At 38.5% G+C, this 27,880-nt stretch overlaps 1 protein-coding gene across 2 annotated transcripts in view; it reads right to left on the bottom strand.

The window, feature by feature from the left end:
• Slc12a2 (solute carrier family 12 member 2) overlaps window positions 1-27,880 on the bottom strand; it is a 74,489-nt gene that overhangs the window by 33,608 nt on the left and 13,001 nt on the right. For both annotated transcript variants that reach the window (XM_076555289.1, XM_016001580.3), the window contains exons 2-15: window positions 23,121-23,240; window positions 22,063-22,138; window positions 21,365-21,460; window positions 19,924-20,063; window positions 19,185-19,295; window positions 17,863-17,971; window positions 15,122-15,249; window positions 14,942-15,026; window positions 13,321-13,472; window positions 8,321-8,428; window positions 7,049-7,172; window positions 6,283-6,384; window positions 4,952-5,107; window positions 3,587-3,686 (exon numbers count right to left, since the gene is read on the bottom strand). In XM_076555289.1, the coding sequence (XP_076411404.1) occupies window positions 3,587-3,686; window positions 4,952-5,107; window positions 6,283-6,384; window positions 7,049-7,172; window positions 8,321-8,428; window positions 13,321-13,472; window positions 14,942-15,026; window positions 15,122-15,249; window positions 17,863-17,971; window positions 19,185-19,295; window positions 19,924-20,063; window positions 21,365-21,460; window positions 22,063-22,138; window positions 23,121-23,240 (1,607 nt within the window). The remainder of the gene's footprint in view (window positions 1-3,586; window positions 3,687-4,951; window positions 5,108-6,282; window positions 6,385-7,048; window positions 7,173-8,320; window positions 8,429-13,320; window positions 13,473-14,941; window positions 15,027-15,121; window positions 15,250-17,862; window positions 17,972-19,184; window positions 19,296-19,923; window positions 20,064-21,364; window positions 21,461-22,062; window positions 22,139-23,120; window positions 23,241-27,880) is intronic.

Below are 27,880 nucleotides of genomic sequence, written 5' to 3'. Positions count from 1 at the left end.
AAACTGTTGACACTCGGCTGGCCTCAGTGGCACACACCTTTAATTCCAGCACATGGGAGGCAGAGGCAGGCCTCTGCCTCTGAGAGATCTCTGTGATCTCTGTGAGTTTGAGACCAACCCGATCTACATAGCAAGTTCCAAGACAGCCAGGAGTACAGAGGGAGACTCTGTCTTGAAAATTAAAAATTGATTTTCACTAACTATAAGAGGAAATCAGTCTTATTTATTTAATATCCAGGTATCCATTTTACCGATCAAAACAGATTAGCAAAGTTCCTTAAATTAGCAACATCTATAGTTAAACCAAAGTAAAGAGCTGACTGGATTCCTAAGGTAAAGACTAGAGAGATGCTCGGTGGGTAAGAACACTTCCTGTTCTTGCAGAGGACCAGGGCAGGGTTTCCAGCACCCACGTAACAACTAACAACAGTCTATAACTCATTTCAGAGGACCAGATGCCCTCTTTTCTGATTTGCAGACATACATGTAGGCAAAGACACAAATATACATAAAATAAAACTAAGTAAATCTTTAATTTTTTCTTTAATTCTAACTTAAAACACTTTTAGACTAGTTCCTAAAATAATAAAAATATTAACAAAGACTTTTCAAAATATTGACTTATTTAGAATTTTAGTGAAGTAGCTCTCAATCAGTTCTACTGACTGAGAAAGAGCTGTTTGGAGCAATCAAATGTAACGTTATGGCCCAGGGCGCAGACTATTTAGTGCCCTCTTCTGACTATCTTGTCGCTTCTCAGCTTCTGCAGGTGGCACAATTCTCCGGCTATAGAACGTCCTGTCCACCTTCCTAGAATAAAGTAACTGTGAGTATCCTACAATGCTGAAGGTGTTCCTTTCCTTCCTGTGAGCTTACAGTAGAATGGAATAAAGAGCCAAATGACCAGATCTGCCTACCTGCTTTGAACCATCCAGGTCTGAACATCTACCAACACCTTCCATGTTTAAAAGTTATAAAACCACGAAATCCACAGGGCAGTAACAGCACTCAACTACTGAAAGCTCTAGGCAAACAGCAGGGCGAAGGCGCTGGCCATCGGGAAGTAAATGAACAGGAATGCTGCGAAACTCGTGATTCTCTACCTCGAGCGCAGCAACAACGCTGAGTTCACGGATCTGGAGACAGCGGTGATGCCGTTAGAGAACCGGAATCAAGACATGGGTCTCACCGCACATGAGAAGCAATAGGAAGAGCCAAGTCATTTCCAGCACTAGGGCTGCTTGCTAAAGAGATCTCTGTGGTCCAGACACAGAAAATATCGAGGGGCAGAAGTCGGCAATCTAAAAAGGAGGGCCTAGAAGATTGCTGATGGGCTGAAAGCTCCACCTTCTTCCCTACCTTGCTCTCAGAATTCTGGTAACAAAGACATACAGACAGCTTAAACAATTCCTTTCTGAGAAATCTAATCAGATCAAAAAGAAAGCCCTTAAGATGACTTAAATTCCCTGAAGAATGGCAAAGCCACATTAATCTATATTAAGGACTTGACTGGCAAGGAAGGGCTTGACCACCAATGCAGAACTTTCTTGTCAAAAAGCACAGATACTGCACTTTAGATGGAGTTAAAGTCCAGAGCCCAAACTAAAGAAGAAGGAAACAATGAGAAAGAAACTTCAAGTAACTCTAACTTTTGGCAACTCTGATGAAGGCTGAGATAAATACAAAAAATTAAATATGGAAAAAAGAATTACTAGTTTTAATAAAACAAAAAAAAAAGCCAAGAAAAAGAAATTAATACTCTGCTGACCCTGTTTAACATCGTAAAAATATAAATATTAAATATGAATTAAACAAAGTAACATCATAAAATGTATTGGAAGTATGGGAAGAGCACATCCATGCACTGACTGTAGCCAGAAAGAGGCCAAGCAAAAATCAGAATGCATAGCAAGACAAGCATATCTTCATGAAGTCAAAACAAACAGGTAACAAGGCAGCCAAATGCGAACCTGCTGCCTGTGGTACAGGAAAAGAACAAAGAGGATAGGCAAGCATTGGTTTTCATGCAAAAGTCTACAAATTCTCCTCTTTGTGCTGTGTTTATTTTAATTTTCATAAAAAATTAAAATGCACATGCCTATAATCTCAGGACTTGGTTGAGGGGCAGAGGCAGGAGTACCCTGAGTTACAGAATAGTTGGGCTATACCGATAAATTAGTAAATAGCAATAAACCAAACTGGTATAAAAAGAACTTAAAAAAAATCCTTCCAATTATAAAAATAGTAAGTCCAAGCAATTTTTTGCTGATTTAAAATTAACTGTGACTTTTGTTGATCTCTTCATTTATGTCACACAACCCACAAAAGAATAATTTACAATCTCTGTCATACTTAATATCAACGACCCAAACTATGCTAAAAATTTAAGTTTTTCTACCAGGGCTCTCATTCCCCCCCGCCACTTGCAAAGTGTGGTCTCTGGGAACTTTTTATTCTACAGAAAAGGGGTAGTGGGTGAGCAGGTGCCCAAAGGAGCAGCATAAAGAACACACACAAATCCTCCTCCTACACAGAGCAATTCTCTCCTGAAACGTATCTCTTCTTCAAAGATGTTTTCTGGAACAACTCTGTCTGTGTTACAGAAGCCAATGAAAGGGGATGACTCATTACCAAAGTCACCTCTTCACAGCTAAACAATTTGATCAATTTAAAAAATATAATTTTATGGAAATATTAAGTATAACTAAGCTAAAATTTCCTGGACTTTATATACATAAATAATATTTCTGAATGTAGAAAAGCCAGCTCTCAACAGTGCTTTAGTAACTGGATCTACTCCATTATTAGCAGTATATTGCAGAACTCTCACTGATGACTAATAGACCAAATGATAAAGTTGTTTGCTGAGGGAAGTACAATGCAAGTACTCCTTAGCTTAAAGCAGAGTCTTATCACTGCAAGTGGTTTCCAGTTAGCTGCTGAAAAATGTGAATAACTCAGTATCAATAGTAAAATCACAAAACCAGGTGTATCCAAACAAGCCAATGCAGGCATGGTTGTGCTTGCCCCACACAAGCGGCAGAGGTAGGCAGATCTGTAAGTTCAAGGACAGCATGGTCTACACAAAGTGAGTCCCCAGCCAGCTGGAGCTATACAGTGAAACCCTGTCTCAAACAAATAAACAAAATACCTCTTCTGTGGGTCAATTCCCAACACCTCACATACCAGTTCACCACTGTCTGTGACTCCAGTTCCAGGAGTCTAATGCTCTTCTCTGGCCTCTGCAGGCACCAGGCATGAAAGTGGTGCAGACACAGATGCAGGCAAAACATCCACACATAAAAAATTTTAAAAAACTTATAAATAGGTATATAACATTAATGGTTATAAAGAGAAAAAAATATTTCTCTTCAAATGACAGTTCCCAAACTTTCATAATCTTTTTTTGAAGGGAGGTAAATTTTTTTTTATGATTTGGTTTGGAATGATTAACTGTCCAAGACCAGCCAAACAAAACAGCGTGTTTTGTACTATTCCATATAGAATGTTACTGAAGAATGAATAGTTTAGAATTGACGGACTAGCGAGCAGAGGATACCTCCCTCTGTGGTGCCGCGTCTCTTACCTGAAGTTTTTCACATGGTCTTCTACCCCAGAAAGACGAATTGAGTGCTGTAGTGCACTCAGGTAAGTCAGGGCTTGTGTAGACGATCCCCAGTTCACATCTGTAAGGAAATAGGGTCATGTAGTATAACACCATTGCAGCCGATTCAAACCACTGAGACTGATAGCAAACTGGGCAGTTTTTTATGTTTGTAAGTCAAGCGCTAAAATAAACTACTATTCTGTAACTTTGCACAGTTCCAGTATATAGAAGCACATTGAGACTATCATCATGTCCATCACTGCCCTTGAAAAAAGGCCTGACTTAACACAGGCATGTTGATGGCACTGCTCACATGTTCACCTAACTTGAAACAATCTCTCAACAAAACATTTAAAATTATTTGTTCTACAGCCAAAGACCTGAAGGGCACATTATAAATATAGCAAATACATTCAAGCTATTTAATCATGAAAATGTCCTCTACCAGTGTATTAAAAAGGATGGGCCCTGAGTGCTTTTAAACACATTAATGTATGCTTAATTGGTATATTAGAAGAATTGCTCCTAGAAGTTAAAAATACAGGTCTTTTGTCCATTCATTTCTAAAGCCACCATCTGAATTCAAAACTCATCATTACATCCAGATCAAAAATGTTTCATCATTACCCTCATCACTTACATGGAGACCTACCTAGACAACATCAATGTGGAAGATGATAATCACTAATCATTTCTTAGCTAAGAACATTTATATTAGCTGGGTGGTGGTGGCACACGCCTTTAATCCCAGCACTCAAGAGATAAGAGACAGGCAGATCTCTGTGAGTTTGAAACCTGATCTACAAAGTGAGTCCCAGGACAGCTAGGACTATACAGAGAAAGAGTTTGAGACCTGATCTACAAAGTGAGTCCCAGGACAGCTAGGACTATACAGAGAAATCCTGTCTCAAAAGAAACAAACAAACAAACAAATTATATTTGCATATTTTGGGAAAGATACATCTTTCCAGTGCTTGAATTCCCTGACTACAGCAGTTCTAAGATGATGACAAGAGACAATATAGACACATATTTGGCTAGTAGTTACTATAGTGCTGCAAATTTTAAAACATTTAAATACAACAGAATGTTAGTTTATTATTTTTCTTAAAATAACATTAGTCATATTTAATTTATGGGTGAAAATAAAATTTTACAGGGATAAAACATTTTAAAATAGTTCATTGAAACTAAATGTACTACAAAAAAACTTATTTGGAAAGAAGGTATTGAAAGTTTTACATGTGACACCTTGCCAAATATACAAAAGATGTTTGAATAAAAAGTAACAAAAATTTGTCAACATTTTCTAACTTGAAATACTAAACAGAAAAGACTACTGACCTGGTTTTTTGTAGGTAACATAAATGTACAGTCCAAGAACTATCACGTACGTGAGCAAGGCAGCCCACCAGTTAATGACAAACATCACTATGCAACACAGAATTGCTCCAATGAGGGATATCCACATGTTGTAGTATTTGAACGCAGGACGCCATCCTAACAATGACACACAGAAACGCCACTCAGACTTTCATCTGCTGTATACAGTGGTATGTAATTACATATAAAATGGCTTCCACACTCAGATGACTTAAAATATAAAGTACAAGGCTAATATCTAACAGTAAAGTCAATGGCTGTTATTGATCACAATTAGTTTTGATAATTCTTAATGACTGTGAAGATAATATTTTCCTATTACTGCATCTTCTCAGACTTTCAGTCAATACAATCCTTTAAATTTTAAATCAACCCAACAGAGTGAAAACAGATAAGCATCACACAACAGAAAGGCTTCAGATTTTCTCCTCAGTGAGGCAGCTTTACCCTCCGGTATTCAGCATGAGACATCCATGTTCTAATGACTATATAAAACACTTCAAGCAACCTACCCATGTAACAAAATCTTGGTGTGAAATCAAGAAATTCATACCTTTCCATTAGTATGTATGAATTAAAACTACTCAAAATACTAAAAAGACCATGTTTTAAACTTGTCACTAATAACCAAAAATAGTTTTTAATTACTTCAATAAAAGTTTGTTTTGAAAGTAAAACTGAAGCTAAAACATATGTGTTCATATGTCCTTTTTCTTTGAAAACCCCACGTTATGTGTCCTGTTCTGAGAAACTTGAATTCCTCCGTACTTCCCATTCTTTGCCCAATTTTCAACCCCTCGTCCACTTTTAACAAAAGCCCCATGGTACTTCCTCTTCAGTTCATAGAGCCCCTCATGTCCGAACTCCACAGAACTCACTGTGTAAAAACCACGATGGGGGCTGGCACTTAGGCTCCATAGGAAAATGTGTGCTTATCATGTTTGAAGCACCAGATTCAATTCTCAGCACCAAAAAGAACAAATTGGAAAGCTTATTAAATAATGACAATGTTATGAGAACTGAATTAGGTAAGCAAATGGTAAAGAAATTTAAAAAATAAGAAATAATACTTTAACATGACAAATGCTATTTTTAATGTTTTGTAAAGAAACAGCTTATTATCAGTGTACTTCATAATAAAAAGCTCTTTGAGCACTGAATTTGACATAACTATAAAAGAAAATAACTTTAATGAAATAAACTCACAAACATCACATTTTAGAAAAGTGGAAATTTTGTTTCCTCTGAAATCAAAGCCATTAGTACATATAAAATTTTAAAATGTAAATCACCTGGAGATTTTGCAAGTGATGCATGGAATACTGAAAAATTGATTAATGCATACGATGCAAGGAAGAAATTGGAGATAATTGGAGCAATAACATTCAATTCAGCTGCAAAAGAAAAAAAGAAATAAGTTTAATGGTACTTAAAACTTCAAATTTTGAAATATTCCTAATTTTTGAATAGCATAATAAATACCAATAAATCTACCACAGACTGATACTTATATCTTGCCATTACAATTGATAGTATAATGAGACTTTCAGTCAACTAATTTAAGGATCTAGACAAAATTCTTTAGAAAGTCTAAAGTTATCTTTAGCAGTGAAGAATCCACAGCTTTACATATGATCAGATAGAGGTATCACCTTCCTGGGATACACTAATGTCCTTTTCCTTACATCATATATATTTTAGGAAAAGGGCATGGTAGTACATGCCTATAATCCTAGTCCTTGGGAAATAGAGGCAGGACCATCAGGAATTCAGGATTATCTCTGGATACAATTGTGAATAATAAGAGGCCAGCCTGGGCTACATGAGTCTTTAAAAAAATGTAATCTCTTCTATCCGTAATTTTATGTAATAGCAATAATTTTAATAAATTATATCGGACACTATTATTTGTAATATTTTACTTACTCCTTTGTTTGATTAGAAGTTAATTTAGTATACTAAAGCAAGGCACATTTTGTTAACAATTTAATATTCATGATTATAGGTAATGCTATAAACATACCAAAACCTACATGATAGACCATTCAAAGAACTAACCAATTAAGATGAATCCAAGTGCAATTAAGAATGTTAAGATGTAACCACGGAGAGGTTCATTATTTTTCCCATAACCTTTGGCAAACATCTGGAAAGCTGGGTAGATATTGTCCTTACATAGAGCCTAATCAAAAAATAAATAAAATGAAATACATGAAAATTAAAATACACAAATCTCCTAACAGTTAAAAGCCGGTTAATAAAGAATGGAGCCCGAGTCTCTCATTTCTGATCTTCTTTGTTTTCTACCTCACAGTACTTCACCTACAGACTATAAAGGATATATAAACAGTTAAAATAGCAGAAGGGTGGTTGGTTTATAACACTGTTTAAGATTTTATTTGTCTTACATCACCCATGTTGAAACTCCACTTATGAAGAACCAATGGAGGAGACATTCAAGTAATAATACAATAAAAAAGAAACTTGGAAGTTAGTAAGTATAATATACCCATGGCTTTAAGAAAACTAAGTTCAAATCTGCAACTTACAAGCAGATTAAAAGCCCCAAATATAAAGTTTAACCACTTTTCTTCAAATCTTAATAGATGCTGCCTTAAAAAGCATATTCTACACCATTACTATACTTTTTGGCTACCAATATTAAGAATAAGGCAGAAAACCAATAATTTATCTGACTTGGTAATTAAAAATGATATCCTAATCATTATTATCTGCTTAATGGTCACTACAGGAAGTTAATGCTCATTCTCGTTATCAATGCACCTACTACAATTAATGTAACGCTAGCCATATAAACCACTGAAGTTGGCGTCCTGCTAACTGAAACCATTATTCATACTTCTGATTAGTCTTAGATCACACTCCTAATACTTGAAAAGAAAAGAACCCTAGACTTTTATGCTAAGTATATCAAGAAGCAAAACCCATCATTTTTACCCCTAAAATATTTGTTTGTCATTTTTAATTATGTATGTGTCTAGAGTCACAGGTAGTTAGGAGCCACCCAATGTACATGCTAGGAATTGAATTTGGATCCTCTGCATGAGCCCAATACAGCTGAGCCATATTTCTAGACCCCCAAATCACCCTTTCTAAGCATGTACCTTGACATTAGAAAAATGCACAAATGTTTGTATGGATCTGTATAGCATTTATGTACATAAAATTTATACCAATTTTGATATACATATATGCAAACATATCAAACGTGAGGTTGATAAAGGTAACCTATTTGAATAAAACAACAATACAAAATTTGAAATATCTTAACAGCCCCCTCAATACAAATTATAAGATGAAAACATTTACCTGAAATATTTTGGGGGCACTCACGAGAGAGGCTAGCGCTGATGAAAGTGTGGCTGAAAAGATACCTGCCGAGATTAAGGGTGCGAAGCCCGACACCATGCTCATCACCTTAAATGAAGTGACAAAATTGGAAAGCAAGTCATAAAAATGGTTTGAAAAAGAGTGAAGTATTGAACAGTCACAATTTGATGATTCTAATAAAGGAAACTAATAGAGGAATAATCAGAGAGGAATTTGGTAAATAGCAATGATAAGAAAATTACAAATTATTAAAACAGATTTACCACTAAAAAATGCTTTTCTCTTGTAAATTTCCAAATGAACATATGGCAGAAAAAAAGATGATAATGAACCACCAACTACCTGTCACTAGGTTTCAACCATGGACAACTTCAGCCAATCCCACGTCACTTCCAAGCCTAGATTTTTAATGCAAAGGTTCAGCATGTGTCTGTGAACAGGCAGACATTTGGAAGCTGTAGCCAAAGGCCCTGGCCCAGCTCCATGATCTGGCCATCTCTTCACAGCATCACACATCTAGTCAGCAACCAAACAGCTTCAACTGCCCTGTTTTCTTGGTCATTTTAAAACAGGTTCTTGGGTTTTTCTTCAACCAGCTCTCAAAAGTGATTAGTATATTTGGTTGATTCAGTTTTTCAATATTTTTAATATATAGTTTCATATTTTTTCAACTTCTTTAATTTCTTCCTGCCATTCTCTGGAGCTTTTATCCTGTATCCTGCAATGTGCTGACCGCATCTCTGTTATGGAAAACCCACTCCTCTCATCCTAGTTTCTAGAAAACTGATTATTAGATCTAGCCAGAGTCAGGCTGAGGTTGAGGCTCCTGTCAAAGTGTACCACATTAAGATGGTTGCTTTTTATGGGGTTGCAACAGGATTGTGGGTATGGAGTTTTCTTAAGTAAAAATACATCTAGCCAAAAGGTTGTGATACAAATTCTACTTTTGTTTCTAAAAAACCTGTGATATAAGAAGTTATAAAAAAAAAAAAAAAAAAAAAAAAAAAAAACACAATTAACCACACACTGAGAAATTGATGAAGGAAGTTCACTGTGTCCAAACACTGACTATGAGGGCCCATGAGCCTGTGTATATGTGCACTCCTCCAGAATAAACGTCAAAACCTCAGACACATTCTCTGGTTGCACTGTCCTTTGCACAGATCAGCATCCACATCCTATGCTTAGTCATGGGAATACTGCAGGGAAAGCTGACTAGACTTCTGGCTTTCCAGTTTAATATTTACCCAAACTTCAGCATGTCTTAACATCTAATGGTGAACCAGGAGTATTTGGACAGAGTGACACTGAATGAAAACAGTGCCGACATCAGTGCGGTCCACGACATACAGCAGCCCAGACGAAAGGCAAGACGGCGCTCCAAAGGAAGCACTGAGAGGAGGTAAGGAATGGTAGCATGTGTGCATACACTTGCAAAAACACAGTGACCCAGCACAGGACAAACAGGGTTGTCACAGATCAGGTATGAGAAGCTTTGGCTGGCAAAAACAAAAACAAAAAACCCTCACATTTTGTACATCATGCAATACGCTAAGTCAAAAGTTTCAGAGGATATCAAAATAATGTAATGAGACAAAACACATATATAATTCAAATTTTAAAACCAGTAAGACATCCTAAATGCCTCTATTCTCTTAAGCATAAAGCCATTTATATATATAAAAGAGCATTATAAAGTGGGGCCCGTGTGGATTTCATAATAGTCATCTGTTGTGGTTTAAATGAGAATGGGCCCCATAAGCTTAAATATTTGCATGCTTAGTCCCCAGTTAATAAACTGTTTGGAAGGACTAGGAGATATGTCCTTGTTGGAAGAGGTGTATTACTGGCGGTGAGCTCTGAGGTTTCAAAAGCCCACACCAGGCCCAATGTGCTGTGGAATCGAGTATTTGTTTAACTATGTAGAGATATGCTGCTGTTTCACCTTGCCTAAGGCACCTGACTGGTCTAATAAAAAGCTGAACAGCCAACAGCTAGGCAGAAGAGGGACAGGCAGGGCTGACAGAGAAAAACAGAGGAGCCAGGCAGCCAGATGCGGAGGAAGCAGGAAAGCAGAACGGACAGTACATAGATAAGGTAAATGAACCTTGGGGCAGCACAGAGATGAATAGAAATGAGTTAAGTTTAAAAAAATAAGCTAGCTAGAAACAAGCCTAAGCTAAGACTGAGCATTCATAATTAATAGTAAGACTCCGTGTCATGATTTGTTGGCTGGCAGTCCAAGAAAGCTTGCTATACCAGTGTCTGTTTCTCTCTCCACCTGCAGTCGGAGGATCAGAAATTAAAGCTCTCATCTACTTCTCTAGAAACATGTCTGCCTGCATGTCACCATGCTCTTCACCACAATGATAATGGACTAAGCCTCTGAAACTGTAAGTAAGCCCTAAGTTGAACATTTTCCTGTATAAGAGTTGTCTTGATCACAGTACAGCAGCAGAGCACTAACTCAGTATGTAACTTACATATTGTTTAGTATTCTACTGATCATGCTTTCTTCTCTAAATAACACAGGATTTATACAGGATTCCCCCATTACCACCATTTTGTATTTCTTCCCATGGCATTAAAAGTCTTACTTATTTAAATTAAAACAAAGCTATACTCAAAAGAGACTGTAAGAGAGATCATAAAGAACACAGTGTATTTCCAGAAACACACAAAAATCAGACTAGCATCCTCCATCACTGGGCAGAGACCAATGTTTGTACCTTTTATACACAATATTAATGTCAAAACTGGAGTGAATCATTAGCTTAGCATGAATACTGTCATTTCTACAATTTTGCCTAATCCTGTGACTAGAAAACACAAATGTGTTTCACATAATTGAATCTAACACAATTACTACAAATAAACTGCTTGAAACTATACAATTGAAAATAAAATGCCATTAAAATTTTTGTTCAGAAAGTTGTTGTAGAATATTATTTTTAAATGTGTTACATTTGCTTATGCTGTGGAAATCTGTTTAATGATGCAAAGATGTGTTGTGTTCCTTTATGTTGCATTTGTTTAACCTGTGAAGCTGTTACTTTGCCTGTCTAAAATACCTGATTGGTCTAATAAAGAGCTGAACAGCCAATAGCGAGACAGGACAAAGGATAGGCTGGGCTGGCAGGTGAGAGAATAAATAGAAGATATCTGGGAGGAAAAGAAGAAAGATCAAGGAACAAGAGATGGAGGAGGAGGACTTCAGTGGCTAGCCACGCAGCTACCCAGCCAGACACAGAGTAAGAAGGAAAGAAAAGTTATACAGGAATAGAGAAAGATAAAAGCCCCAAGGCAAAAGGTAGACAGGATAATTTAAGAAAAGCTGGCTAGAAACAAGTCAAGATAAGGCCAGGCATTTATAATTAAGAATAAACCTTCATTCGTGATTTGGGAGCTGGGTAGCAGGCCCCCAAAAGAACAAAAAATACCAACAAGTTGTATCATGAAATATTTACATATTATAAATAGCAATAGTGAGCTCCAAAAATATTCAGATTTTCACTACTCTGTTAATTATGTTTTGGTAACAAAAATTCTATTTTCCTACTTGGGATCAACAAAAATCCATATTCTATAAAATTACTATTTTGTACTGATCTCCGAAGTCCACACGTGTATGTTTTTGTTTTGGTCATCTTTGCAATTCTGACACACTAAAAGCTCACTTCATTGCCACCATCTTTTTGTTATGCGTGCGTATGTGCATGAACACGTGAGCGTGCTCATAGGAAGGGGAAAGGACAGCCTTGGGTGCCACTCCTCAGGTACTGCCCAGCTTTTCCTGAGACAATCTCAAAACTGGCCTAAATTTGCACCAGGAGGCCTGGGTTTTCTCCCACTGAGCTGAGCATTTCGTCATCTCCACCTCCTTGGCTCTGGGATGGCAAGCACATACCACTACACCCAGTTTTTTACACATGGCTTCTGGGGACCAAACTCATGTCCATGTGCTCCAACTAAGCTGTTTCCTCAGCCACTTGCATGTAAAATCTTAACAGAGGTAAATAATAAACAACAAAGAATTAAGTCTCCAAAAACCTAAGAACTAATACTGATCTTTATACAGTTCACATGTTTTAAACATTTTCTAACTTTTAAGCATCTATTCATAATTTAATTCTCTTGTTCATGGTGGTTTGGTAAAGCACAAACCTACACAGACCACACCTAATTAACTAGCATTACTATTCATATCAATCAATATAGATGTTGAAAAAGGTATCATGTAGTTCAAGTTGATCTCAAACTTGCAACAACATAGTCAAGGATGACCTGGAGCTGACCCTCCTGCTATACCTCTCAAAGGCTGGGGATTACAGGAATGTGCCACTTCACCCTGTGCGTGTGATCTGAGGACTGAGTCAGGCTTTGCACATGCTAAGCAAAAGCACCTATCAATAAAGCCACAAACAAAGCTCTATCGCTCAGTATACATTAATAGCGCATTCATCCATAAAGTAGCAATGAGGGTACCACTAATTACTAAGAAGCTAAAATTGCTAGAACTTTTTTAGAAGAGGGAGTTAATCTGACTTTAAGAATTATTATATAATAGCTATGTGAATCAGGACTGATACTCATGAACAGACAAACCTAAAGCTCAATGGAACAGAGCAGACAGAACCCAGAAACAGACCATCACAAGTGACTTTTACAAAAGATGCTTGTTCCCTGGTTTTCTGAAATAGTATATCCATACTCTACATGTATATACACTATGCCCTCTATTAGAAAAGTATAACTCTCAAAGGCTTTGTTTTCTTCATGAGTCATCTCAGAGTTTATTCTCTCTTTCATGCTTTCCATTTGCCTACTTAGTGATGATATGATACAATTTAGTAGGAGGGGCACAAAGTATCAACTGTCCCCCCCTCTAATGTACAGCTATATTCTGAATGGCCAGATTTCATAGTGGTTTACCGTTAGGTAAATACAGAATGTCTATAGAACATGAACGCAATGCTCACCTGAAAGTTGTTCATTAGCCCATAAGAACAAGGATTGCTTTCACAGTAGGAAAAGTCAAAGTTCAGTTTGCAGGCGGCAGAAGTGCAGTTTGTGAACTCTGTTGTAATGGTGTCATTCACATTCCCAGTGGCATCCCGAACCACGCAAGAACCTGAAGCACAAGCAACAATCAGAGTAACTCATCCATGCATTCCCCTTACAATCCATTCATAAAGAAGTCACAGTGCTGTCTAGGTGCACATTCATAATAGCACGCACTGCATGTATACTGAACTTTACTCTCAATGAAGTATGAGAAGCTTTGTGGTCACTAAAATTTAAGCAATGAAACTGAACCTTCTATTAAAAAAAGTGTTACATTTCCAGCATTACATAAATACTGGAAAACCTTGTATAAATATTTCAAAGATTAGACAGACTACATAGTACTTTGCTGGTTACTATTTTTTTCTCTACCTTTTGACTGTTTCCAAAAGCATCTCTCCCTCTAAATGCACCTCTGAATTCTTAGCGGACTGGAGAGAGAGGAAAGAACACTCAGGACTCCAATCAGCCTGAAAGCAGCCACGTTTCATGTCCTGTCAGTCACTGTGCAGTGCGGCCTGGGCACACTGACAAGGAAAACCCTGAGCACTAGGATCACACTCGTGTGCTGTACCAGACAGTTTGGGGGATAAAGGGCCCGTTGCTTTGAATTTCCCAGCCCACTCCTGAACACAGAAAGAAAGGGGCAGTCCCACTGCTCACTGAGGACAACAGAATGAAGTCAATACAAGGTCCAGCAACACCAGAGGGTCAGACCAAAGCAGAAATCTATCAATGGCAACAAAAAAATTTAAAAGTTGGAACATAATCAGTTATGCCATAACTTAAATTAAAAACAAATTTTATTTAGCTAGGCTATATGTTATATAAGCATATTTGAAAGTTTTAGGAAAAAACACTTGGTTTTCTCAAATGAATTTCATTATTATGTATTTAAAAAAAATTAAATCCAAAACCATTTTAAAAAGGCAATTTGGCCCATCATGATACAATCAGCATTTCTAACTTTTGTTCAGTCAAATTTCAAAATTACCCTGAGAAATAGCTACAAAATTTGGAAATAGAGTTCTGTCAGTATTTCTGAACAAAACAAAGAAAAAATGTGGTAAAACTGAAGTGTTCACAGTAAAATGTACATGGAAACCTCTTACTATGAAAGGAATAAATTCAGAGCTTATAATTTTGTATGCAAATGAACAGGTGCATGCATAACAGTATGCAAGGATTGCCTGGGCCTCCCAAATCTTTATAACTTTAAGAGTAAAATTTACTTCCATGTGTGAACATACCTCATATATCCAAATAAAGTGTGAGTTTATAGGTTTTCCAGATATTTCTAATTTACTATAATAAATAAATGCTAGATATGAACCGACAAAGCACTTGGTAGTTTTATGTCTCTCTGTAAGTCACCACTAGTTTTCCTCAACTAGTTTTGGATTAAAACAGGCAACTAATTCTATGCCTTTTTACCTAACGTATTTTGGAATGTTAAAATCAGAAAATGCTAAACTACTACTTAGGCTATGAACATCACAAAATTTCTAAGGCATTGAAGAAATGAAGGCTCTTTACCTACGGACACTGCAATTCCTATGTAAACCACTGTAGTAATTAAAATGGCTAAGAGTGTTCCTTTGGGTATGGCTGACTGAGGATCCTAGAAGACAAGAAGGTTTTTTTAGTCTATAAAAATAAATGCACAGATAGCATTTTAACACATCAGTACTCAATACAGTACTTTATAATACTTACTGCAAGATCACCTGAGATGTTTGCTCCAGCTAGAATACCAGTTGCAGCAGGGAAAAAAATGGCAAATACAGAAAAGAAAGTCTCTTCCTCTCGAAAATCCGGTCCAAAGTTTTCATTAAATATTTCAGCTACAGAGGACAAAATATTTTGGCAATTACTGGATAGCAAATGAGACCAAAATAATTTAAGTCAAGAGTAGTTAGTATATATAGTCTCTACACAATTGGTCATTCTTATGTAATGCTGATTCAGTATCTATGCGTGAAGGAATGGTTTGCTATCAAAATGGTGATCTAATCTAGGATATATCCTACCTTTTGGTACCTCTTACCAGTAATTGTTTAAGAATCTCCAAACTTAATTATCACTAACTCAAACAAAAATCACAAGTATAGATTACTGACCACACTTTCCCCCACATCAAAATAAAAAACACAGAAAGGAGGTAGGGAAACAAAAGAAACACTGATCTGGAGCCAACCCTAACTACTCTCCAATACCCACTTCCATTACTACCTATTTAGACTTTTAAAATAGCTTTCCTTAGTTCCTCAGCCAGATAATTTTAGCGAGCTAAAGACTAAAAGAAATGGTCTAAAAGAGCAATTAAAAAACAAAAACAAGATAATCTCCTGAAGTTACTTTGAACAATAAGCTAGATCACACCAAAATAAAGAACACAGTTGGGAGGGCCAGGACCATGGTGAACACAACTGTGTGCATGAGAACAAGAGTGTGCCACCACAAACAGCCTTGGTACAGTGGGAAGGGGCTTGGACCTGTCTAGGCTCAGCGTGCTGGGCTCTGCTGACTCCTCATGGGAGACCTCGATTTGGGGGATGTGGGGATGTAGGGTGGCTTGGGAGAGAGGGCTGGGGGATAGGAGGAGGGAGGGGGGGTCTGTGGATAGCATGAGGAGTGAGTAGAAAATTTCTTAAAAGAAAAAAAGTAAGAAGGAAAAAATACAAGAGAGAGAGAAAGAGAGAGAGAGAGAGAGAGAGAGAGAGAGAGAGAGAGAGAGAGAGAGAGAGAGAGCGAGAGAGAGCGCGCGCGCGCGAGCAGGCTAGTTTTGTTAACCTGACATAAGCTGAAGTCATCTGAGAGAAGGGAACCTCAATTAAGAAAATGCCTTCATAAGACTGGGCTGTATGCAAGCCCATAGGGCATTTTCTTAATCAGTGATTGATGGGGAAGGACCCAGCCCATTGTAGGTGGTACCTTCCCTGGACTGGTGATCCTGGTTCTATAAGAAAGCAGACTGAGCAAGCCAGGGGGAGCAAGTCAGTAAGCAGCACCCCTCTATGCCCTCTGCATCAGCTCCAGCCTCCAGGTTCCTGCCTTGTTTGAGTTCCTGCCCTGACTTCCTTCAGTGATGAACAGTGATATGGAAGTGTAAGCCAAATAAACCCTCTCTTCCCTAACTTGCTTTTGGTCATGGTGTTTCACTGCAGCAACAGTGACCCTGACTGAGACCGACAAGTAAGAGAAGGAAGAGACACCGCAAGCACTGAGTCAGGCAGAGCATCAACTGGTCAGCCAACAAGGAGAGCCTTCCAGAACGGAGAAGACTAACGAAGGAAGACAAAACCATCTATGCTGGTCCACGTCATTGGGACATGACAGAAGCCCGCTGAAGGACTACTAATAAAACCATTTGGAAGTCATATGGAGGCACGACTGTGCACTGTCTCCAAGTGTCACTTACTAACTGACAATGAATGGCAACTTCCCAACAGAGACGCCTTCGTCATCACCTTAATAAAGAGATGAAAACTCACATCATCCAAGTGGGGAAAGCTGAGACCATTTGGACCCTCAATTCCGGGTGCTGAGACACATTGGTTATAATGTAAACAACCCAGCTAGAGATGACCCCAATACACACATACACACACACACACACACACACACACACACACACACACACACACACACACACACACACACACACACCTGTAATCCTGAAAACTGTCAGCATCACAGAAGACAAAAAAAGCCTTATGAGACTGAAGATGACGTGAGTCAGTTTTGTTTTGTTTTAAAAAGGAAAGTGAACAACTTAATGTGACTTATGCTAGACAAGGAAACCTGAAGCTGCTATTAGGATCCTCATGAAGACTTGAAAAACATCTATGCATCATCTGTGCATCGTGCCAAAGATAAATTTCCTGATGCCCTCTTTCTTAGTAGATATAAGCTGAAGTATTTAGAGGTAAAAAGTCATATTTTTGCAACTTCAATCTGCTTTCACAATCCATAGCACTTTAAAATTGTTATGTTTAAAAAGTCACATGCCAAGTAGCATTTTAGTCAATGATGGGCAATATACATAATGGGTTGTAAGCTCTGATGACATCATAGACATCATAGTCTGGGTAAGTGTCCCCTCAGATGTTTGTACAACAATAAAATCACCTAAAGGCACATCTCTCACCTTCCCATCACCAAGAAACACATAACTGGACATATAATGAGAGCCATGCAGGCACCTTCTTCTCCTTAGTAAACTGGCTTCTCTACACTCACCCACCTGTTCTTGCTGTCATTGAAAAACAGAAGATGGAAATGAAAGCAACTTTACTCTAGTTGTACAGCCTACATAAAGAGGACAAAAACTGAATTATGAATTAGTGTGAATCACCAGACCAAACTTAATTACAATTAAAATACCTAAAATGTGCTAAATGTAGTTAACAGCAGAGTGTTGTAATTTGCAGAAGTATTCCATTCTTTGTACTTACATTTATAGCCAAAGAACCCCTTGGGCTTCTTGCTCTCCAGTGAGATGAACGTTCCTATGACGAAGTCAGCGATGGCCAGAAGAAGAATCACCAGGAGGACGATCTGAGCCTACGGTTCAAACCCTGAAAGTCACAGTCTGTCTCCACAATCTCCTCCATTACAGACAGTCTGTCTCCACACTCTCCTCCATTACAGACAGTCTGTCTCATTTTGCCTTTCTGTCAAATGTCTTAAAGCATTCAGCAGGTACTCAATAAATGCTGTTAACATAAATAACAACTCTTAAAGACCTGTCTTAAAGCCTGAAGTTCCCGCCTGTCAGGAAGCTGAGGCAGAAGGACCACAAGTCTGAGACTATTCTGAGTTCTGAGTTAGTAAGATCCTGCCTCAACCAAAACTATCTGAGAATGTTCAATTATGGGTAGAATCATGCTACACATTTCTAAAATAAGTCATAAAGATGGGTCTATCCATCCCCACCCACACCACAGGCTTTCCATTCTATACATCTCTCCCCTACCTGTCTGCCGAGACTACAGTCTTGAAGGGAGACTATGCCTGTGCCCAGTCAAGTTTCAGATCAGTTCCAAACACCGAGGTGTGTATGCCTGCAACTGCTCTGTGTACCAAGTGGGCACTCAGGGGAGCAACACAGGGAGGGCAGACAGCCCGAGAGATCACCAGCCCTTCTCCAACTTCAGCTGCTCAAAACAACTGGGGAAATACTACGTGCAGACAAAATGTTTACAAAGCATTTTAAAATAGGATTCCTATGGGAAGGGGAGGGGAGCCATAGGTACTGCGGTGATGTGTGGATCTCAGGGGACAACTTCTGGGTGTTGCTGGGTCGCTCTTTCCACCTTTCTGTGGCTTCCAGGAATCCAATCAGGCCATAGGGCATCTGTAGCAAGCACCTTTACCTACTCGACTATCTTGATGGCCCAGCAGGAATTCTTATACATTAACTATGGCCCAAGTAGGATGCAATTATAATCTTCTCAATACAATCAATGTGTTGCATACGTAAATGAATGAATGAAGGACCGGATGTACTCAGTGGGAGACATAAAGCCTACTATGCAAGGGGCCTTAGGCTCAATTCTTAAGCACTCAAAAACAGCATATAAATGAGGAAGGTAGTCTTCTACTGGATTTAAAATGGATTATCTTCAAATATATCATTTTAAATGCCAAATAACCTATATATATCATAAACTTCTATAAAAATGGCCACTTTTCCACTAGATTCTGAAAGTCTGTTTAGTTTCCCCTAAGATTGGGGTTGTGGACTAAACGTTGTAGATGCTCTGTCACGACTTACCTTTGCTTCCCACTCCATTCCAGCTACTGAAATACCCAGAAGAATCACTACTGTAATGGCTCCAATAATTCGGATATCATTGATTTCATCTATCATAAGTATGGAATGTTCCTACACAAGAGAAATACAATGAACAGCTCCTTAGATATAGACATTCAATCAATGCTTATTAAAGGAATGGACAGAGATAAGTATGGTGGTGCATGCCTGTGTTCCCAAAACTTGAGAGTCAGAGGCAGAAGGACTATCAAAATTTCAAAATTTATACTACAAGTTCCCAGCTAGCGACAAGCAAGACCCTGTCTCAAAATCAAGGGAAAAAAAACCTAATTACTATTAGTTGTCATTCAGTTACCTTATATATCTAATGTCTTATTAAATTACAAATACTGGTATATCTGATATGGACCCAATAAGTCAAAAATAAGAATTACTAACCAAGCAAATTATAATCTGACTGGTACTGTTAGGTTTTATAAAGTGGCACAATAGAAATGTATTCTGTGTTTGGTGTGATTAATGAACTCGTTTTAATCGTCTTTTATGATACAAAGGGAAAGAGAACAAACCTTCATGCTATTATCAAAACCACACAGTTCCTACTCCATAAGCAACATTATTTGTAAGATTTAATCATGTTGGTAGCATTTTTTTGAAGTTCACATACAGGTTAAGGTGTGTGTGTGTATGTGTGTATCCTATCAGGAAGACTTGACAAGTGAATGATGAGGTCCATTACCTTAAGCAGCTCCACCACCGTTTCTGCAAACCCAACCACATACATAGCAACCGCCACTGCATTGGCAAAGGCAAAGATCAAGCCAATGGCGCCACCGAACTCGGGCCCCAGACTTCTAGAGATCAAGTAATATGCTCCCCCTAAGAGAAAGAATGGAAGGTTAGGCTTTTAAATTGCAACAATTCTGTTCATGACACCAAGGAATTCACAAAGCAGGTTCAGCCAAGTGGGTGAGTGTATTTTCAGAAAGAAATACCCCTAAGACTCATATCTGAGCTGCTCATGTTTACAGGAAGTATTGTAGCAAAAACTGCATTAATAAAACAGGAATTTCAGAACTACCTTTTTAGCTTCTACAAATACTTCATTGATCTGAAAGTTAAAATATGAAGGAATTTATCTATCACAGGAAAGAACTATGGAGTTTCTTTTTTTTTTGGTTTTTCGAGACAGGGTTTCTCTGTGTAGCTTTGCGCCTTTCCTGGGACTCACTTGGTAGTCCAGGCTGGCCTCGAACTCACAGAGATCCGCCTGCCTCTGCCTCCCGAGTGCTGGGATTAAAGGCGTGCACCACCACCGCCCAGCCAAACTATGGAGTTTCTTGTTTGGTAATACTAGTGGTCCTTAGTGGATTTAAAGACAAAAAACTTGACCTCCAATGATAGCATGATTTTACTAAGAGTGGTTTTAGTCACATATAAGAAAATGTTAAGATTTCCTCAATTTCAATGTTTTGGCTTTACCGATACAAAAATGAGGAGGCTTTCAATTATTTCAGAAAAAAAAATTTTTTTAGACATTTGAGACCAAGCTGCATAATCTCCATCAAGTTTCAATTTTTAATAAAACATGACTATGATTGTTTCATTTCTGGTCTCATTAGTCATACAAAAGATAAAAGTAATAAACAGTAATGTGGCATTCATCAAGATAATATATGTCAAAACCACGGTATCACTCCCAGCCCTTAGATTTCCAGCAATGACTATTATTGTATGATCTTACGTCCTTAGAAAACTGGATCTTGCCTGACACTGTTGCAAACCCAGCACGTGCCACAAGGTGATCAACAATTTTCTGACTGACTGAAGTACAAGTCAAATACAGTTCACCGAACCACAGAATAGGCGAATACATACTCATTTCAGAGGTAAGCTCAAATAAAATCTACAGTGTTCATCTTAAAGGTGCCTGTGGTGGTTGTCTACTCTTTCAGTCTGTATTCAGCTGTAGACGGGAAGAGCCTGCTCTGTGCACTGCAGGAATGCAGGTCTGAGTGACGGGACTGAGACGCAGATTATCTGAGGGCACAATCAACAGGACTCAAGCTCTCAGGAGCACAGATTCCATTTATAGACAGGGAAGGTTCTAGGCAGAAGCTCCAGTAACTTCGAAGGCATGACCGTGTCCTTCACACAGGGCCTGTGCCAGCCGGGCTCACCTCCTCTTACGAAGCCATTGGTGGCTATTGCTGAAGTAGACAGTCCCGTGATCGTCGTCACGACAGTCGCCATCGCTATTACAAGGACCGAGAGACCTTGAAGGAAGAGAAAGAAGCTAAGAACCTTATCCTCCTAAACCTGCCATTACCTAGAACTGGCAGGGCTCAGCACTGAACTGGACTGTGGTGTTTTGAAAGAGAATGGCCCCCCTATGCTCACGTAGTTGAATGTTTGGTTTCTAGTTAGTGAACTGTTTGGGAAGGGTTAGAAGTGTGGGCTTCTTAGAGGAGGTGTAAAAGCCCACCCCAGACCCAGTCCCACTCTCTGCCTCCTGCTTGTGGGTCAGAGGTGAGTTCTCGGCTACTGCTCCAGTGTCAGCCCGCCCTGCCTGCTGTCATGCTGCTGCCCCCCATGACGGCCACAGGCTCTCTCTGAAACTGTAGGCAAGCCCTCAATTACATGCTTTCTTTTACCAGTGGCTTTGGTCATGGCATTTCTTTACAGAAATAGGTTAAGTAACTAAGATATAGGCCATAAATTACCTAATGCTAATCTCATTTTTGAGAAATAAAGTCAAAATTACGGAAGTCAATTACGGTAGCAATCTATATAATGAAGGCAACACAGCTTAGTCAGCACCTGCAGAAAGACATGGGTATTCTAACATATAGATCAAGGGGTGTAAAACGTCACTTACCTATTCCAGCTTGACCCACAATCCACGACAATCTAATAAAGAGCATCACACCCCAAATGTTCAACATACAACGTACCTAGGAGGGAAAAAGAGGTCACATCACAGATAAAGAAATGTAATTAAAATGATACAACAATAAAAATTAAACAAGCCAAAAGATAAAATGTGCTTGAAACTATGGAAGCACTTTGAAATCTATCTCCTTTTCCTGAAGTTTGTCCAAGGGGCTTCCTGGGAGCTTACATTGTCTGAGGTAAATAAGTGCCATATAAGTCTGTCTGAAAGCAAATGTGCTCACCAGGAGTGCCAGAAACACAACAGCAGATTATTTTTAAGACTTTGAGTCCTTTTGGTTTTTTGAAGACAGATTCTGTGTAGGCCTGGCTATTCTGGAACTCACTACAGAGTGTAGGCTGGCCTTGAACTCCAAGATCCACCTGCCTCTGCCTCCTGAGTGCTGGAACTAAAGACCTGTGCCATCACACCTGGCTAAGACTTCTAAACAAAGTTACAATCTGTCTTTATCATACAAGTTTTGCCTGTGCATTCATAACATCGGTCATGAATGGTTAAGGCAGAGTTAAGTATTGTATGGATACCAACACAAATGTCAATGGATCACACCATTTTTGAAAACTTTAAACTAAATATGATACTCCTACAACTTGGGCATATGTTAATTTTTTATTCTGTGTTCCTCTTTGTGTATTGTTACAACTGATTCAGCACTAGGGAGGCAGATGTAAAACAATGACAAGATCAAGGCCAGCCAGGTGTACTTTGGAAGTTCTAGGCCAACCGGGGCTATATAGAAAGGACCTCTCTACCAAAAATAAAAATTTGTGAGTTTCCAATTTTATCAAGATGATGTGTATAATAATAAACATTTCTTCCCTAATGAATATAATGTCACAAAAGAAAGAACGTACAAGTCATTAACTGAGTCCCCATAGTCCTCACAAACAGTTAAAAGCAGAAGAACAGTAACTATCTTGAGAACATCAGCTAGGTTTTCTCATCAGGACTATAACCATCATATAGAATCTATGCATACATACTAATACGCCCTTGATCCATCCAAACTTTACAACTCCTTTACTTTCGGCAGCATAGGTAACCACAGCATCCCTGGTTGGAGTACTTTCTTCTCCATTTGCAAAGCCATCCTCAAAAGGCTCCTGGTTACAGAAAGAAATATGAATGCAAATTAAGAATTAGATCATCTTAAATTACTTGATACAAACAAACATGATGAAAGATGGTTAACCATACTTAGGAGGACAAAAACTTCCAAGAATGAAATGCAATAATTTACAGTTTATTTCCTATAGAGCTTCATGAATTGGGAGTTTGTACCCAGTATAGTGGTACTGGGGGTGTGAAACCACAAAAAGAGAGGCCTAGTTCAAGGTCTCTGCATCACCAGGGAAGCCACCCTGCAAGCATGTCTCCTGGATGTGGATGCGGGTGATGTAATGCTCTCACTTGTACAAGCTCTTCTACTGGACTGCACTATTAGGTGGCACAGTCAAGGGGAAGCCCTGACCAAGGCCTACAACATGCCATCTGGGCTTTCAGCACTCACAACTGTGAGCTAATAAATAAGCCTTTCTTGCTAAATAACCTGACTAAAGTATTTCAATATAAAAATAAGTCCCTTAATATTTTTCCTTAGGGAAAAAAAATCAAAGCAATAAAGTAAAAGGAAACCTAAAATTAGGTGTCACTCTGACATAAACCCATTTTAATGATCCCAACTTTTTAAATGGGCCTAGTGGTACAAACTTATATTCTGAGACTCAGAAGGCAGAGACTGATTATTTGAGTTCAAAATCTGGACACCAATAAGGCAACATAGCACAATCCAGTCTGAACTAATAATGAAAAGAATAATGTTTTTATACTCTGGTGGTATCTGAAGTATGCAGTGACTACTGCCTGCCAGGGTTAATCTAGATGGGTCAATAAATTCAGAGCTGTTGCTAGGCATATGGTAAGATGGGCCTATAATCCCAATACTCTCAGGACACTAAGGACTGGGAGTTCAAGGCCAGAACTCAGAGGTCCATCTGCTTCTGTCTCCTGAGTGCTGGGATTAAAGGTGTGTACTACCACATCAACCAATACAGAAGATTCCCGAATTTCCTAAGATTCATTCAGCACCCCATCTCTATACTGACTCTACATGCTCTTAGTCATTCAATTCTAATGACTTCTGCAGAGACCACAGTGCTTTCTCCATATTATTCTGTCTTTCTTAGGTAAAGTTTCATGTCTAATTCTGTAACTCTATTTTTTTATTCTCTACTTTCTGTTCTCAATAGTTCTCACTACCTGTTCAGTCCTTATTGGGACACAAGGTATGACATCTCCAAACTAGTATTACAAAGACTTAATGAAAACATGAAGGATAAAAGGAAATGGCATGGAAGATAGATGCTCTAAGTCTAAAGATACATCCTTCCCACCATCACCATGGTTCTTAATCCATACTCTCACCACCAGGGAATAAAGCACAGCTATATTTTGAGCACTAAATCTTTATATGTACAAAGTCCAATTTTTAAAACTGATTTTAGTGCTTCAACATCTGAACTTCTGAATATTATAATTAAAAGAAAAGAGTTATGGAAAGTTATGTGTCACCAGAGCCAAATTGATTCTCATCCAATCTTCACTTGCCTATTATTGTTCTCCTCTTTATGTAGAAGCTGGTGTAAACATGGCAACAAGCAGTCATTAACCTTAACAGAAATGTGTAGAAATAGCTTTTTCTTCAACCTGACCAGATGTCAAGGCATCACAACCCCAGTCAGGCTTTACCCCATTGTTCAATGTTTCCTACACAGCAGAGGGTCAATGCTGATTCCAAACAGTAAACAGAGACTCTTCATCCAGATTTCACCAATCCCCTCAGCTGCTCAATTAGTCAGATAAACCCACAAGGAGAAACAAGCCTGTCAACGTATTAATCTTTAAGCAAAAAATCCTTAGTTTTCACACTGCAATAGAAAGTCTATGATATACACAGAAAAGGCATCTCATTCCATCTCTGTTATAAGAAACTGAATATGTATGTCCCTAATCAGCTACTTTTCCCAAGGCTAAACAGCAATGTGGGTGTCTTTTGAACAATGCAAAAGTATGCAGGCATCCTAAAATTTTTGCTGTGGGTGCTTATCAGAATTTCAGATCAAAGCTGAAGAGCTGGCAATTACACTTGTTTGTACCACAGTGTGAACACTGTGGATGACCGTTCAAGAAGCAAGTATTTTCTAGTTTATATGAAATATTACTTTAGAAAACTAATGATTTGATCACAGAAAACAAAAAATTACCTTTGCAATCATCCTCTAGCAAATCTCCTTTAAAAAGTTTTATTATTAATCTCCAAAATACATCTAAAGCTTGAGGCAATGGTGCATACCTATAACCTCAGCATTCACGAGGATGACATGGGAAGGTTGCTATGAGTCTGAGACATGTACATTGAGCTCCCCCAAGGCTAGAAGACCAACCCTAATGTTTGATGTTGCAACCAAACATCAAAAGTTAATCAAATAAGTGTGCTATTGGTGGCTGAATAAATGGACTTAAGTGTGATGAAACTGGGGTGGGAACTAAATTTCCTGAAATAAAAAGAAACCAGAGTTTATTTTGGTGATATTGGGTATCCAACTCTACTACTACTGAGCAACATCCTCAGCTTACAGTTGTCTAATGTATGGGTTTCCAAGAACAAGGAAACTCTCAAGATTGACACTCTATCCACCTCAAAAAAATTACATAAAAACCTAACAAATAAAAATTCAAATACAAATTTACGTATTTAGGCAAAGACAAAGGTACAAAAATAACAATGTTCAATACTTACTACTTTTTCCACAATAGTAAGTAAAAGTAAAAACTACTTAATGGAAGATTAATGAGGTAGACAAAATTAATTTAGCATTATTCTAGGAAATAAAGCTCTCAAAGAAGTAGCACTGTGATTCTGAGTTTGGGGTTGCAATGGAAATAAACTCAGAAGAGAGGGAGAGACAGTAAATAATGGAAGACATACGTAAGTTACACCAACTGTAACAGGAAGGATTCCTCATAAAAGAAACAGACCTACTAGTGAATCATATTAAACTAAAAAATAATATGTCAGCATGCCTGTAATTCTAGTACTCAGGTTACAGGAAGATTATTAATGTAAGTCCAGCCTGGGCTACAAAGCAAGATTCTGTCTAAAGGGAAACTGGAAAAGATACAAATGGAGTGTGCAGAAGGAGGGACCAGGAAACAAAAGAGTAGATCAGGCAGCTTCAATTTCATGAATGGCACTTAGAAGAGGGGCCAGGGATGTCAGTGGGTGACTGCATGGAAACAGAAACAGAGAAAACATGGGCAGGTGAGTGTTTTTCTAAGGACAGAGAAAATACGAGAATGGAAGAATTCTAGGTCCCATGGTTATTATTTCTTTGTGGGAAGTAGAAAAAGGAAGAATTTTTTATAGACTGGGTGCTGTCTTTTGTTTTTCTTGAGGATTCAAAGCTCCCCTTCAACCATGGATAAAAGTCAAAGGACGAACTGGGGTATCTGGATGCTGGTCCCTGGCTTCTGCCTTGCTTGAGACAGGGTCCCTTTGTTTGCTACTTCACAGGAAGCACCTAGCTGGCTCACAAGCCTCCAGGGACTGTCTCTGCCTCCCATCTCACCTGTTTAAGGAGCATGAGTATCACAGACATGTCACCATGCCTGGTTGGAAGGGGGACTCTGGTCCTCAAGTTCAAATGGTCAAACTCAACCATCCCTCTACTGAAGCCTCCCATGTGCTGGATTATAGAAATGTGTAACCACGTTCATCCACCAAAACTATTTCTGTCTCATGCCCCCTCCCTGCACCAGAGAAGGCATTAAGACTGAGGAGAACAGCCCCTTAGTACAGTGGGAACACTATTAAATCAGATTTCAGGCAATGTTTATTAGCATAGATTCATTTTTAGTACAAATTTATTGTGCTTTTTGTACAAAGTATACTTGGTGACTTTAGGCAAAGATAATAAACTGTATACTTTTGTAACTTGGAAAGAGGGTGTTTGGGTTGTCTTAAAGAACAGTGGGGCGAAGCTGTATCCAAGTGTCTCTTTGGGGCTCGGGAAGCTACCACAGCATTATCTCCAGAGTAATTTAAAGCCACCCAAATATCAATACCTCTTAAGCAGGGAAAGGGCCAGTCCCTAACTTAATGGTGCCAACGTGCAACAAGAATCAGTCCCAGTAACTCAGGTTCTTCCACCCTGTGCAGATTTTGCACTTGCAAAAGCAGTTTCTGGGCATAAATAATAACCATACCCTCTCACTCACTCATTCATTGGGCACACAGATATTAACACACTATCAGTCACCATGCTAGGTACCTCCCAGCCTGCTGAAAAGTGTGATTTTTTTTTTCAATAGAGACTAGCTTTTTTTTTTCAATAGCCTTCTACTCACTAGGACCCTTTCCATATTCAATGCAGCCTCCAGTAAATATTTAGCTCTGTCAACAATAAACTACATGCCTTTTTTTCAATAATACCCCCACTTTACTTTTCATATTACAACCCCTCTCGGAGAACTGGTTTCCTCATCTAAATGGAGATAATTCCTGTCCACCAACACCATATCCTGGAAGGCTGTGGGCTCTCTAGCTAATACACAGGCATATATAAAGCAGGTGAGTTGTCTATTTTGGCTACTGAGCTGACACACCATGATTATAAAACTATAATTGAAGTGTCAATGTCATATTTCATGTGTGACAGTTCTTAAGTCAAATCGATAGCTAGAC

This window comes from Peromyscus maniculatus, chromosome 19 (genome assembly GCF_049852395.1).
Source record: "Peromyscus maniculatus bairdii isolate BWxNUB_F1_BW_parent chromosome 19, HU_Pman_BW_mat_3.1, whole genome shotgun sequence".
Taxonomy (NCBI): domain Eukaryota; kingdom Metazoa; phylum Chordata; class Mammalia; order Rodentia; family Cricetidae; genus Peromyscus; species Peromyscus maniculatus.
Note: the sequence above shows the minus strand (reverse complement) of the source record. Positions and strands in the feature narration are given on the sequence as shown.